The 16,549-nt window shown below is 37.2% G+C and overlaps 1 protein-coding gene across 1 annotated transcript; it reads right to left on the bottom strand.

The window, feature by feature from the left end:
- Positions 1–6,486: 6,486 nt before the first annotated feature.
- On the bottom strand, positions 6,487–7,486 carry LOC103071930 (S-adenosylmethionine decarboxylase proenzyme-like). Its single transcript, XM_082930963.1, is given in 3 exon segments — positions 6,487–6,716; positions 6,719–7,021; positions 7,378–7,486. Coding segments are annotated over 3 exon segments (642 nt in total).
- Positions 7,487–16,549: the final 9,063 nt, after the last annotated feature.

Here is a 16,549-nt window from a genome sequence, read left to right as displayed (position 1 = left end):
TCTGTTCCTTGTAGCTGTTCCTTTGCTCTTATTTTTAAAAATGTTTTCCCAACGATATCATAAGCACATGAGCCTGACAGATACAAAAATTTTGCTTAAAGTTATTGCACTTATGAATAGAGTTGTGTCCAGATATGATATATTGATTTATCGTATTCATAGCTTAAAGATTTAATTTGGTACCTTTATTTTGCATAACTGCCCACATTTTTTTGTTGTTTAGGTATATTTCTCTTTAAGGGACTCTGATGTCTAGAAATCACGACTGACTGACTAAATAGATAAATTAGAGAATAAGTGTTTTTCACTTTGTAAACATGAAAAATTCTTAACAAAAAGCCATGGCTGGGCTGATTAAGCAATCAGTATATTTTCAAGTGGGATATAAATTTCTAGTTTAGGTATGATACCACAGTATTAAAATTAAATTTTAAAAAAGACTGAATAGAAATAAAAAATAAGATACTGGTAGTCTCTACTCTGACTTTTACTTTATCCAAAGAATTTTAATGAGAGAATCTTTTAAAAATAAAACATATGCAAGTCATTAAGTACTTTTTATATAAACTTTCATTTTGTTGTATTCTCTCATAGGATTTATTCTTGTCTTTGGAGAACTTATTTCGACTTAATAATTATACTTTAATTAATGTGATACTTTGTTCACTGCCCCTCCCCTCCCTTAGCACAGGAGCATGCCTATCTTGTGCTTTTATTAAATCTCAGTACATATTCTGTTACCTGGCACATAGTAGATGTTTAGTAGAAACTTATTGAGTGAATGAATGAATCAGTGAAATGCTTTTCACATTTCTGTACTACTAGAGTGCAGTATAATGATAATGATAGCAAACTTACATTACTCTTAACTATGTCAGACCCTCTTCTGAGTGCTTTATATACTCCGTAAGTATTGCATACAAAGCATTCAACAACGTGATGGTTAACATTTGAACCTTGCTGCCAAGACCATTCTTATTTGTGTTTGACAGTTATTCCAGGCATTTTCCATATAGGAATATTTTGGTAATAAAAGAACACAGGATGTTCTTCCGCTCCCAGGACTAGTGTGTTTGTGATTCCAGGTGCAAATCTCTGTTGCCAGGACCCGTGGACCTGTTCTCAAAGCTCAAACACTACATCAAGAGATTAGACCAGGTACCTTTTCATTTTTTCCCTCTTTTTTTCTCTCCCGCCCTTTGGTGTTCATCTCTTCAGCAGGTCCGAATTGATACAGCTTCCAGAAGCTTCCAGTAAACAAATGATTACCTTTTAATTCTTATTCTGATGAATACTTTTTGGTTGTAATTGTTTTTATTACAAAGGTAGTATTTACTCATTATTTTAAAATAAGTAAATGTCTCTTTCTCTTGATCACCCCCCTTAGGAGTAACCCCTGTTGTTTGTTGGATATTCATCAGACCTTTTTCTCCTGGCTTCTTGCATGTTTAAGAAGGTTGCATTTGAAAACACTGTATCCTACACCATATGTAAAAGTGGATGTTCTGCTTCTCAGAGTACAATTTAATTTACTTTGTAGGTGTTATTGATGAAAGGCAGAGAAGACACTGGGCCCAGTATTAAGTGTGGAACTTACAAAATGTATATTAATGATTGTTACTAAGTTACTGCTCGCAATGGAACCTGTAACATACTCCTGTTAAATTAATCTCAAATTGCTAAGTGTATTATTCCAGTAATCAGAAGAGGTAGATAAGTAACAAGGAGCAGGAGACTTGTGCCCAAGTAAAAAATAAATGTGGATTTACAACATCTAAAATCAAGAATGATCACCAACAGCAAAGAGGTTTACTGGTCATCTGTCTGCTTGGATTTAGCACACTGGTTTAGTACAATATTTGGTAGAACAATTACTGACCAGAAAACATGGATGTCACATCTCTAGAAAGAAAAACGATAGTAGTTCAATTCCCAATGTGTACCTTAGTTGTTTTTTGTTGCTGTTTTTATTTTTACTTTTCAAGTAAAAATAAGAATCTCTAAAAAAAAAAAGAAGAAAAAATGAAAAGAATAATCACCAGGCTCTTTCACACTACTTGAGAATAGTGGAAATACAGAGGAGACATGCTATGAGATTGATGGGTATTTCCCAGCGTGCTTTTTCTACTTCTTGAAAGTTGTACAGCACTTTGCCACGGTTTGTTACCTGGATGAAGTGAGAAACCTGTGCCTTCAGTATTTCCTACCAACCCTTTCTTGACTTTGTTCTCTGCCTCTTCCTATAATAACAATGAATTCTTTAAGAGTAGCAGGGGGATTGAAGAAGCAAGGTGGTTAAACAAAAATTGTCTTTACACATATACCAGCCCATTCTGTGATGTACATGAGTTCAGAGCAACCTCAGAGGCCCCTCTTCCAGCCCCACGCTTCACCCTTAACAGTAATGTGAATGAAGCCAGGGGAGTGAGAAAAGTGTGGGTTTAAGGTGCCGTAAGGAAAGGAGGCTTCACTGACGCCAATGTTTGGAGCTGTGTTTGTCCTCCCAGAGGTGTTCGTACTGGTAAGCAGTGCTCCGTGGTGAGGGTGAGCTTTGCCTTTGTAAAGTGCATGACGGGTGATAGTGAAAGGGCCATGGGAAAGAATTACTGGGAGGGTTGCAGGTGCATTGGCTCAGGCAGATTGGTTGTACGAAGAGTACACAGGAAGGCTGAGGTTTGGGAGTTTATTCTCTTAAAAGTGATCCGTGTCTGATAAGCCCCGGAAAATCTTCATTTACTTCCAAGGGGTACACATACTCCAGTCTGAGTCCTGATCTAGATTCTGTCATGTGTTAGCTGTGACCCTGGACAAATAACTTTACTCTTATGGCCTCAGTAAGAAAGTGGATCATAATGCCACCTCCCTAAAGGGTTTGATGGGATTTCAACGGGACATTGCATATAGAGTGCTTGATACAGTAAGTAAAAAGTTATGTGTCAACCATTATTGATATCGTGATGATAAAATCTGTAACATAATGGTTTTTATAAGTGAAATATAGTTGAAATTTGTTAACAGTCAGCTCCTCACAGACCTTCAGGGAAGCCTGTCAAGGAAGGAAATCTTAGTGAAATAAATGGAGAACACTGAACAGCACTTTCACAGAGTCTTAGTCAGGGGAGGATATGTATAGAATATTAGGGCCTGCGTTGGGAGATTTTTTTCAAGTAATTAAAAAAAAAGATTAAGGCATTCTTCACATGTAATAAAGTCCACCCATTTTAAATGTACGTTTTGATGAATTTTGGTGTGTAATCATGGAACCTCTGTCACAACTGAGATTATAAAACAGTTCCCTCATTATTACAATTTTTTTCTGTGCCCCTTTCCAGTTAATTCCCTTCTCCAACCACTGGTTCCAGGCAACTACCCATCGGCCTTCTGTCTCTGTAATTTTGCCTTTTCAAGAGGTTCATGGAAGTGGGATAATACAAAAACCGTAGACTTTTGTATTTGACTTCTTCCATATAGCATGATTTTTTGGTCTTCGTTCATGTTGTTGTGTATACTCTTTTCTTTTCCTTGCTAAGTTTGTTTATCCATTTATCAGTGGATAACATATGAATTGCTTCCGTTGCCGGGGCTCTTATGAATACTGCTGCTGTGAACAGTCCTGTACTTGTCGTTGTGTGGACATATGCTTTTATTTTTGCTGGAGAAATACCTAGGAATGGAATTTCTGGGTCGTAGGACAAGTGTAAATATGGACCTACAGATGGACTCTATTCTGATTCTGTTGATAATGTGTCTGTTCTTCTACTAATGTCATACTATCCTGGTTACTGTAGCTGTATAATGTATTAAGGTGGCATCAGATTTTATTGTTCTTTTTCAGAATTGTTCAGCTATTCTAGGTCTTTCCCTGTCCTTGTAAAGTTTAGAATTACCTTGTCAATTTCTTCAGCAAAGCCAGTTAAGATTTTGATTGAGATTGCATTGTCTATTATCCATTTGGAGGGGATTGCCATCTTAATATTGGCTTCATGAGAAATCAATATTCTACAATCCTTGAGTATGTCTCTCAGTGTATTTAGGTATTTTATAATTTCCCTTTCCAATGTCTTAATAATTTTCAGTGTACAGAGCTTGCACATCTTCCATTAAGTATATAAAAAGTATTGTTAAACGATATTGTAAATAGAATTGTAATTTAATCTTTCTAACTTCTTCTTTTCGCTAGACAATGAATTAAGCAAACCTTTATTGAAGCTTAAATTGTGGTACAGAAATACATTTCAACTGATTTAAGTCCAACACCACGAAGAGAGAAGTTATGGCACCAAAAATTTCCCTCCTCTATCATGCACACTAGGATTAATTTAGATTACTATTCAATCTAGTTTTCATTTTTCTAGGCTTTGTTCCATACAAATTTGTGCAGTTTTTCAACATTAAATAGAAATCTTAAATCGATTGGGGTGGGGGGACTCAGACCTCAAGCCACTAAATGTTCATCAAATCTACTGGGACTCTGTTCAAGAACAAAATCCGCTTTGAGCGTTGGTCCTCGTAATAGCACCAAAGCATTAGGTACTGTGCGCTGATTACAGAATCGGACTCATCCACTGATTGAAATCTTCAGTGAAGCTCTGAATCAACAACATGTTTAAAAGTCAAAAGTGTTCCAACCACTTGATTTCAAACCAAGTAGAATTCATGTTTAGAAACACTAAAAAAAAAAAAAAGTGTTTCATCTATAAATATGGAAGGAGCAAAAACATCACTGCATCAATCCAGAAAGAATCAAAAAACTGTTTGAGGACAAGAAGAAATACAAAATTGTGTCAACTTTGCTCATTTATCAGCTGCTGAATTGTCCGTATTAGCAAATACAGCTAAAAGGCTAAAAACTCTTTTAAGCCTGTATTTCTAGTCATTTCCCATTGACCGTTTTGGAATTTTGTGTGTTATGTTTTACGGATAGCACTCTGCTTCACTGTGTAGTATGTCTGAATGACCTGAACAGTTCTCATTCATCACTCGATGTTACGCCACGGTGAAAGAAATACCAGTAAGAGGAACCGTCAGAACACTATCACGTGCATCACAAAGTCACAGAACTTTTAAAGTCACAAGATGGCAAAGACATCGATTCTGCTTTGGACCAAAGTTTATGGCATTACCATAATAGAAATTAGTGGAAATGGCTGCGAGAGTAAAAGTTAAGGTGCATCGTCTGAGCTGACTTGATTTGTTGAATCCAATACAACCTTTATCTTAAATCTCCTTGCTAACAAATTTAGTGATAATTCTTTTATACTACTACTTAGCAAGTTAGTAAAGCCATGGTACTCATGAGAAGCTAATCTCATTTAACGGGGGGCACAGAATGGCATACGGTTTTCATACAGTTCTGCCAGTTTCCTAGTATCAATCTACACCTTCTTTGCTAATCAACACCAGCTTATTCCGAAAGAGCTCATAGTATTGAAAAATGCCAAACTCCCTTGACCTTAAAAGAAGATTAAGCCCAGAGTCCATTCCCCCGCTGGCCCGCGTTCTCCCTCTGGGGTATAAGGTTAGTGTAAAACCCACAGTGTAACAGTGTATTGCTTTATGAAGCGGGCGCAGTTGGGAGGGAGACACCATGGTGAGGAATGAATCAATTAAAGTCACACAAGTATAGGAAGCAGTGAGATAGTAATACACAAAATGTTTGGGTTTTTTGTTTTTTTGTTTGTTTTTTTGCGGTACGCGGGCCTCTCACTGTTGTTGTGGCCTCTCCCGTTGCGGAGCACAGGCTCCGGACCTGCAGGCTCAGCAGCCATGGCTCACGGGCCCAGCCGCTCCGCGGCATGTGGGATCTTGCCGGACCGGGGCACGAACCCGTGTCTCCTGCATCGGCAGGCGGACTCTCAACCACTGCGCCACCAGGGAAGCCCATAATACACAGAATGGATGACTGCAGTCATTTTCTTAGAGGACTCGACTCGTGGAAGAAGAACTTCGATTGGTGCTGCAAGAACATCTGTATGAAGTAGAAATTGGTTTCAATAACATTAGTAGACAGTACGTTCTAGTAAGTGGAGGTAACTGGATGCAAAATCCTGGTAGCAATTTAATAGAACAGTCCCAGATGTCTAGGCTGAGGCCAACACCTAACGAGGATGAAAGCCTTGTCTGTGGGGAATTTTGGATGGTACCTGGAGAAATATTACACTGTACAGAAACCAAATTGAATTGTTTTCACAAGTGTAGTAAAGTTTCATATAGTAAAAGGTTTTTTTACGTGCACTTCAATTTCACAGCAAAAGTGGCATAGGAGATACCTAAACACAGAAGAGAGCATTCACGCAAGATATCTAACTCCTTGATATAATAGTGCATATAATTCAAAGTGATTACACGATCATTACATCTAGGGCTTTCCGCAACTACAGGGTGGTGGTTATGGAAAGCATGGCCCTTGGTATCAGTATCTAAAAAGCAGCCACCACCTTCTTCTATGTGTGTTCTCTTTTTGCGTTTTTTCTTCATTTTTCTTAATCAACTCTGCTGTTGTTGCTGCTGCTTAGCAAAACTGGTAAAAAAACAAAATTTGTAATCATTGAACAAAGCGCTCTGGCAATCAAGGCGTTTAAAACCTTCAATCTTCTGGGGTGAAGAAAGCACTGTGCGACATTTAGAACTCTGATTTACAAACAGGGTGGTCACAGATTTTCCTGGCTTGAAGGTTTCCACAACTTTCCTGATCAGGTCATCGTAGGAAGTCTGAAGTTTGTTTCAAAGCTAACATAAGAAAATTGTGGTTCTGGAGTGATGTGAATAGTCCAATAAGTTCCGTCCGATTTCATTCCACTCACTGAATGCCCACAAGGATTGAACAGTGTGGAATCAATGACAGAACCTGGTATCAGGTCACGAATTCCACTCTCACGAGTGGCATCCTTTGCAGCAACACCATCTTTCATGTAGAACTGTTCCATCACCGCTGGGTCAAGCTCACTCATCAGAATTTCCAGGGTTTGATCTGGCTGATTGATTACCCGACTCTCTGGGAAATCCAAAGTATACAAGTACCAACAATCAGAATTCATGCCTCCCATACAATATGCTGCTCCATTTGGGAAAATTGCGTTAAGAAACTCTATTTCTTCCTGGAAATTCCCGTGTGGGTACCCTTGGTGAGAAGACTTCATGAAATTCTTACAAGAATCAAAGAAGCTTTGAGTCAAACCCACTGTAATCCCTAGCAAGTTTCAACAGGGAAACCAGTGCTTTCAGCAAGAGGGTAGTACCACATGTCTTCAAAATGAAACGTCTCTTGGAGACAAACACGCTACTCTCACTGAGCACATAAGCTTCCTGCTTGTCAGTTTTTGTCACACTTAATGATTGAACACTGCACATCGTTCAAAAGTATGCCCCACTCGGATCTTGGGGTGGTGCGAAGATCCCCAGATCCTTGGTTTGCGCCGGGTTGCTGCCTGGAGAACCAAACCTCCAGCAGCTTCTCGGTCCCTTTGAAAAAATGTGCAACTTCCATCACCGTGAGACTAGCGAACAACCAACAACCACAGAAAATCAATTAAATTAAATCTCTTCTCCCGCCGCTGCTGCCGCAGCTGCGAATTGTTACAGCTGTGTTGACTTAAAGTTCAGGTTCCATTTTTGCTATAATTTTATATTAACTTTTTTTTAAAGGGTTAATAAAATTTTCCCGGCTTTGTGTGTGTGTGTGTGTGTGTGTGTGTGTGAGCTAAAGTTGAACGTGAGTCTGTTGGAAATAGAGGCAGATACAGCTCAGTCCCTTGTAGTCCACTGTTTCCGCGTTAGGGAGAGTAGAGCGAGCGCTAGCTAATGTCGCCGGCCATACTGTGGAAGCCTCTTTTTATTGCTAATGTATAGAAGTAAGAACGACTTTTGTGTACTGAACTTGTATCCTGCAATATGCTAAATTCACTTATCAGTTCTAGTAGCTTTTTTGTGTGTTGCTTAGGGTTTTCTCCAAACACTCGGAGTTTTTTGCTGTTGTTTCTATCTTTAGATCTTTTGTCTTTAGCTGAGCTGCTTTGAGTCTGTCCCACATATGAGTATGAGTAGTTCAAGGGTCAGTGAGAGATGAGTGTACAGAGTTTGGAGATCACCCCGTCTCTGTCCCCTCTAAGATTACTCTGCACTCTTCGGCATTCGTAGTTTCCTGGCTTCACTTTTCTGATTCACCAAGTCAGAAATGCTGTGAGTTTCTCTATGCATGTTCCAACCCCCTCTGTATATGACATGTCATAGTATCCAAAGACAAGAAATTGTTGATTGTAGGAACTTAAAAAAAAAAAGGGAACTTTTTTTCAAAATGATTCTTGAGTAATGACAGAAAATTCAGATAGTTAACACAATATTTTGTTGATAAAAAGGAAAGGAATCTTTTATCTGGCAGTGGAATAACTTGGTCACTTTACAGAAAGAAAACCCAAATTCTGATTTTACTTTTTGTCTATCATTCATTTAAAAATTTGCAATAAAGATTTATAAGTCCTTTTCTTAATGAATAAATAAATTTATTAACATTGAGCCAAGATTTCCAGTATTTTTAAACACAATTCAATATTTTCTTCAAATTCACTATCTGTAGGCATTATAAATCTAGACAAACAGTTTATTTTCCTCAGACCCTTTACGTTTACCATTAATAGTTTATCCTCAAATTTGTCTTCTGGTATCTTTTATCATTTATAAAACTTTGAATTAATTAATATACCTTCTTAGGTATGTGTTTATGAATAGATGACAAAAATTTTTTTTTAATTTTATTTTTTATTTATTTATTTTTGGCTGTCTTGGGTCTTTGTTGCTGCACACAGGCTTTCTCTAGTTGAGACAAGCGGGGTCTACTCTTCATTGCGGTGCGTGGGCTTCTTATTGCGGTGGCTTCTCTTGTTGCAGAGCACAGGCTCTAAGCGCGTGGGCTTCAGTAGTTGTGGCATGTGGGCACAGTAGTTGTGGCTCCCGGACTCTAGAGCGCAGGCTCAGTAGTTGTGGCGCACAGGCTTAGTTGCTCTGCGGCATGTGGGATCTTCCTGGACCAGGGCTCGAACCCGTGTCCCCTGCATTGGCAGGCGGATTCCCAACCACTGTGCCACCAGGGAAGTCCCATAGATGATAAAATTAAACGTCTTAACTAGTTGTAAAATTTAACTGATTATATCACATTAAATAAAACAATGCATAGATTATATTGGTTTACTCTCTTAATAAACTAATAATTTTCTTAATAAAAAAACAGACAAACCACATGTATCTTATGTACCTATTCCTATTTCTCTGTAACCATTTATATTAGCCAACTTTAAAGTTAAAGTTTCTAGACACAAGAGAAAACTAGAAGACTGGAAACCAAGAACTGTCTAGCAAATTTTTCTATGAGCATACATTTTATGTCACTTTAACAAATTTTAAAGTGGCAAAATAAGCATGGATATATCATTTAGAGAAATTTACATATCCAGTTAATCAATCTGTAGGTAGTTTTTATATAAAAATAAGGAAAAAGGGTAATTTAAAGCTATATGTGGTGCCCAATGTTTGGATCTTTTCCTTTAGTTAGAAATTATCCATATATCCAAAGATTATTAATTAACTCAATTTATCATTTGTTTAAGAGATCTTTAAGTGGACTAAACATCTGGAAATTAAAACTTAGACCAACACATCAAATCTTTATGATTTAAAGCATTATAAGAATTCATGAGATTAAGTCATTTAAAAAAGATATTTTATTATATAAGTTCTTTCAATTAAATTCAATTTTATTTTTTATAATTTTAAACAATTTGTGGAAACAGTGATAACTTACTGGATCCATAGAACTAATAAAGTTCATTTAGAAGGTTTAAATCATGAGAAATTAACCCCAAATCTTACATTGATTTAATTATTGCATTATTTTTATATCATAATAAAATCAGGAGGCATAGTTATTTTTAAGCTAATTTTATCTCACTCTTGTATACAGTCCAAAGAATCATCTAATTATCAGGAATATTACATAAATATTTTAATATAAATAAACCTCCTATGGTCATATATCCAAAAAGATTTTTAAGACTCTTGGATATACTAAGCCTAGGTATAGGAAACAAAACTATTACCCAAACCCACCTTTAAACTTTTGGGTTATAATTTCAGCAAGGGAAAAGTAGAAGCAAAAATAGTTTAATTTTTCTCTCTTTCTTATGGAAATTTTGGACTGTTAATCTGTGCTAGATATTTCTTGAGTCTGCACATAAGGACAGAAAAACTATTTATAATTAGTTAATCTCCAGACTTTCCCAAGAAAAGAGAAAATATGGGAAATGAAGGAAGAAAGAAGTGAGAGCAAGCTGACTGCAGATAGATACGAGTGGCTGATTATCTTCTCTGTGTAAGGAGAGGAGAAGACTTAGACAAAGCAAAACCCATTTTGACAGATCCACTCAAAACTACCAGAGCTAGGGCTTCCCTGGTGGCGCAGTGGTTGAGAGTCCGCCTGCCAATGCAGGGGATGCGGGTTCGTGCCCTGATCCAGGAAGATCCCACATCCCATATACCGCAGAGCGGCTAGGCCCGTGAGCCATGGCCAGAAACAAAAAACAAAAAACAAAAAAACAGAGCTAAGGTCAGTACAGCTTGTTTAAATAGTAATTCAGATTCTTGGCATCCTATTAAGTCATGTCCTTTAAAAGCTGGCACTTAGTAAGTATGGGAGAAAAGAGGAGGCCTCCCAATTTAAAAAGGTGATCTGTCTTTTAGATGGGCAAGACAGAGACTCTCCTCATGAGGTTTCTTCCCTTTTTGTTCTGTGTTTAATGTGTCTCTTAAATGGAAAATCTTATTCATAACAAAATTTTCAAAACGGCAGCCGCAATTTCAGATTGGTAGAATTACACCAGTTAGAGAGAGATACGTATGCGTTCAAATATGAAGAGAGCAGGTATTTGGCCCAAAGGGCCAGGAAAAGAAGACCTCACAAGAATGGTGTCAGTAGGAATGGTGCTTATGCAATCTTGAGAAAGAAGAATAGAGCTAGAGGTATCACACTCCCTGACTTCAGACTATACTACAAAGCTACAATAATCAAAACAGTATGGTAGTGATACAAAAACAGACATGTAGATCAGTAGAACAGAATAGAGAGCCCAGAAGTAAACCCATGCACTTAAATGGTCAACTGATCTATGTCACAGGAGGCAAAAATATATAATGGGGAAAAAGACAGTCTCTTCAATAAGTGGTGCTGGGAAAACTGGACAGCTACATATGAAGGAATAAAATTAGAACATTTTCTTGCACCATATACAAAAACTCAGATTAAACGTAAGACCAGAAACCATAAAACTCCTAGAAGAAAGCATAGAACACTGTTTGACAGAAATTGTAACAATATATTTTTTATCTGTCCTAAGGCAAAGGAAGCAAAAGCAAACATAAATCAATGGGACCTGATTAAACTTAAAAGCTTTTGCACAGCAAAGGAAAACATCGACAATATGAAAGGACAGCCTACAGAATGGGGAAAAAAAAAATCTGCAAATGATATGACTGATAAGGGGTTATTATCCAAAAATATATAAATAGCTCACACAACTCATTATCAAAAACATAAACAACCCAATTAAAATGGGCAGAAGACCTGAACAGACATTTTTCCAAAGAAGACACAGAGATAACCAACAGACACATGAAAAGATGTTTAACATCACTGATCATCAGAGAAAGGCAAATCAAAACCACAGTGAGATATCACCTCACACCTGTCAGAATAGCTATCATCAGAAAAGACCACAAATGACAATTGTTGGCAAGGATGTAGAAAAAAGGGAACTCTTGTACACTGCTGGTGGGAATGTAAATTGGTGCAGCCCCTATGGAAAACAATATGGAGGTTCCTCAAAAAACTGAAAAAGAATTACCATATGATCCAGCAATTCCACTCCTGGATATATATCCAAAGAAAACAAAAACACTAACTTGAAAAGATACACGCACCCCAATGTTCAAAACAGCATTATTTACAATAGCCAAGATATGGAAGCAACCTAAGTGTCCATCAACAGACGAATGGATAGAGAAGATGTGGGGTGTGTGTGTGTGTGTAAATGTGTATAATGGAATACTACTCAGCCATAAGAAAGAATGAAATTTTGCCATTTGCAGTGACATGGATGGACCTGGAGGATATTATGCTTAGTGGAATGTCAGACTGAGGAAGATAGATACTGTATGTTGTCACTTATATGTGGAATCTAAGAAATAAAATGAATTAATACAACAACTGAAACAGACTTACAGATATAGAGAACAAACCAGTGGTTATCAGTGGGGAGAGGGAAGGCAGAGGGGATTAAGAGGTACAAACTACTATGTATAAAATAAATAAGCTACAAGGATATATTTTACAGCACAGGGAATATAGCCAGTATTTTATAATAGCTTTAAATGGAGTATAAGCTATAAAAAAATTTTAAAACACTGTGTTGTACACCTGAAACTAATATAATATTATAAATCACTATACCTCAATTTAAAAAAAAGAGAGAGAGACTGGTGCTTATGCAAACCTCATATCTCCAGAATCTGGTCAAAGGCCAGGGAGTCACCAAGTGGAGTCCCAATGAACCCCCCAACAATTGATGTCTATCACTACCCTTAGAAAACAGGGCTTGTGGAAATTCACTTTAACACCATTTGCTTAACGGTGGAATTAGGTTCTTAATTCAGCCAACCCAAGCAATCAATAATGAGCGACTGTGTACAGGACTTGGCTATAGGTATATTACAAAGATGGATCAGACATAAGATATAGTTTCAGCTGCCTAGGGAGCTCACGGTCTAGCTCTTCTTTTGAGCAAAATATTGCTTAAGTTGTTGCCTTAATGGTAGGATAAATCTGCCTTGGAATTGATCCAAGGTGATTTAATTACTGTGAAATAGTTATACCAATAAGACTTAAATTCCAGAGAACCCCCCTACTGGATTGCAGTATGCTGTAGAATATTAGGATTCCTGTTCTTACGTTGGTAAGCCAGGCCAGCCCTATTTTCTGTGATGACTTTTTTTTAATAAATAAAACAATGCATTCACTAGTTTAAAAATTAATATATAAAAATGTAGATTGAGGGCTTCCCTGGCGGCGCAGTGGTTGAGAGTCCGCCTGCCGATGCAGGGGACATGGGTTCGTGCCCCGGTCTGGGAAGATCCCACGTGCCGCAGAGCAGCTACGCCCGTGAGCCATGGCCGCTGAGCCTGTGCGTCCGGAGCCTGTGCTCCGCAGTGGGAGAGGCCACAACAGTGAGAGGCCCGCATACTGCAAAAAAAAAAAAAAAAGTGTAGATTGAGAAGTCTTACTCTGACCCTTGTGCATATCTACTTGGTTATTGCATTCTCATTTCTCCCATGAATAAACACTGTAATCAGTTTCTTAGATGTCTTTCCATTGTTTCTTTGTGCAAATACAAGCAAAAATGAATTCATATACTTTTAAATCCCATTCTTACACAGAAGCTAGAATACCAATTCAAAGGTGGTCAGGCAGGAGGAATTCTGTCTTACTTGGGAGAGGATCAGCGCTTTTTTTTCTAGTCAGGCCTTCAACTGATTGGATGAAATCCACCCACATTAAGGAGGGCAGTCTCATCCAAAAACACCCTCATGGAAACAACCAGAATAATGTGTGACCAAATATCTGGATACTCTGTGACCCAGTTAAGCTGACACATAAAATTAACCATCACAAGGGTCTTGCCCCAATTAATGGTAGAATAAATGCTACTCTGGTCTTGCCTAACAACGTTTAAGAGCAAAACCCAAAGGATCAAATTGTTTCCAGACTGTATCTCACAAAAAAGCTAAAGAATATTTTTAGCAATGCAAAAATATCTAGGACCCAACATGGTAAAATACACAATGTCTGCATCCAGTCAAAAATTACTAGGTATGTAAGGAAGTAGGAAATATTCCAGTAACTGACCAGAAATGACACAGATGGTAGGATTAGTAAATATGGACATTAAGATAATTATTATAATTGTATTCCATATGTTTAAGAAGCTAGAGGAAAGATTGTGTTAATTAGAGACATGGAAGATAAACTTCTAGAGATGGAAACTACAATTGCTGAGATGAATACATTGAATGAAATTGATGTCAGAAGAAACAGTGTAGAAATAAAGATTAGTGATTTTGAAAACAATGTAAACTGTCCAGAATGAAACACAGAAAGCAAGTTATCTGAAAAAAATTAATGAACAAAGCATCAGTGAAGTGCGGGGCCAATTATATGTGTAATTGGAGTGTCTGAAGGAGGAAGGAAGTGTGAGGGATAGAAGAACTAACAGAAGGAAAAAATGACTGAAAAAAACACCCTCCAAATGTAATGAAAGTAATAAACCCATAAATCCAAGAATCTCAAGGAACTCCAAGCACAAGAAGCATGAAGAAAAATGGTATCAAGGCACATTATACTCAAATTGCATAAAACTAGTGATAGAGAAGAATGTTCAAAGCAGCCAGAGAAAATGAAGATTAGGATGACAGCAGATTCCTCTGTGAAAGCAGTGTAAGCCAGGCAACAGTGGAGCAACATCTTTAAACTAACAAAAGAAAAACATCGTCAACCTAGAATTATTTTCTTGGTGAAAATATCTTTCAAAAACAAAGGCAATATAAAGTCTTCTTCAGACATATCAAAAACTGAAAGAATTCATTACCATCAGGCTTGCACTAAAAAAAATGTAAAAGAATGTCCTTGAAGCAGAAGAAAAATGATACCTGGTGGAAACCAGAGCTACAAAAAGAAAGTGATACACTGGGGAAGGGTAACTACCTTGTAAATATATCATTTTTTTTCTCATTATTTATTTTTTTTAAAAATTTATTTATTTATTTATTTATTTATTTATTTATTTATTTGGGGCTGTGTTGGGTCTTCGTTGCTGCGCGCGGGCTTTCTCTGGTTGCGGAGAGCGGGGGCTACTCTTCGTTGCAGTGCGCGGGCTTCTCATTGTGGTGGCTTCTCTTGTTGTGGAGCACGGGCTCTAGGCACGTGGGCTTCAGTAGTTGTGGCACGCGGTCTCAGTAGTTGTGGCTCACAGGCTCTAGAGCGCAGGCTCAGTAGTTGTGGCGCACGGGCTTAGTTGCTCCGCGGCATGTGGGATCTTTCCGGCCCAGGGCTCGAACCCGTGTCCCCTGCATTGGCAGGCGGATTCTTAACCACTGCGCCACCCTTTTCGCATTATTTAAATCTCTTTAAAAGATATGTCTTTTAAACAAAAGCAGAAATAACACACTGGCATTTACAGCTTATGTAGAAGTAAAGTTTATGACAGCAGTAGCACAAATGGGAGTAGGAAAATGGAAGCATACTGTTGTAAGATTCTTATACTATATGTGAAGTAATATATCATTTGTTAGTAGATTGTGATAAGTTAAAGATATATGTGATAAACTCTAAAGCAGCAGAGTTATAGCTAATAAGCCAACAGAGATAAATTGTAATAATGAAGATATTTAATTAATACACAAAAGGGCAGACAGAAAAACTTGGGAAAATGAACAAAGAACAGATTACATAGCAGTACATCTGAAACTTATTTTTTAAAAAAGAACAGATTGGATAAATATAAAATAGCAAGATGGTAGATTAAATTCCATATTGATATTATGTTAAATATAGAAGTCTAAACGTCCCAATAAAAAACAGAGACTGTCAGATTGGATAAAAAAGTAAGACCCATTTATATGTTACCTACAGTGAACCCCACTTTTAATATAAAGATACAAATAGATTAAAAGCAAAAGGGTGGGAAAAGTTGTACCAGGTCAACATTAATCAAAAGATTAACTTGAATGTCTATATCAGACAAAGTAGATTTCAAAACAGAGCATATTACCAAGGATAAAGAGAGTCACTTCGTAATGGTTAAGAGGTCAATCCAATAAGAATATATAATCCTAAGTGTTTATATATGTATTAGAGATTCAAAATACATGAATCAAAAACTGATAGAACTGCAAGGAGAAATCCACAATTATATTTGGAGATTTTAACACCTCTCACTCAATTGATAGAACACATAGACAGAAAATCAATAAGGATATGGGAGATTTGAACAATATAATCAACTGTCTTGGCTTAATTGACATTTATAGAACACTCTACCCCTCCACCCCAAACAGTAGAATACCCATTCTTTACAAGTGCACATGAAACTGTTACCAAGATAAATCATTTTCTGGGCCATTAAAAAAAGTCTCAATGAATGTAAGCTGATTCAAGTCATAGAAAGTATGATCTCTGACCACAGGGGAATTAAATAAGGAATCAGTAACAGAAAGATATCTGGAAGAGCTTTCAATTATTTGGAAATGAAATAACACACTTTTAAATCAACCATGAGTCAAAGAAAAAAAAATCAAAAGTGAAATTAGTAAGTATTTGGAACTGAATGAAGGTGAAAATGCAGCATAAAATTTGGGGGATGGGGCTAAAGGGAAATTTATTTAACACTAAAACCCTGTATTAGAAAAGAAAAAAAGCTTCAAATAACTGACCTTGGGATCCCATCTTAAGAAA

This window comes from Lipotes vexillifer, unplaced genomic scaffold (genome assembly GCF_000442215.2).
Source record: "Lipotes vexillifer unplaced genomic scaffold, Lipotes_vexillifer_v1.1 scaffold149, whole genome shotgun sequence".
NCBI classification, from domain to species: domain Eukaryota; kingdom Metazoa; phylum Chordata; class Mammalia; order Artiodactyla; family Lipotidae; genus Lipotes; species Lipotes vexillifer.
The sequence above is the reverse complement of the archived record's forward strand: the minus strand, read 5'-3'. Positions and strand labels throughout refer to the sequence as shown.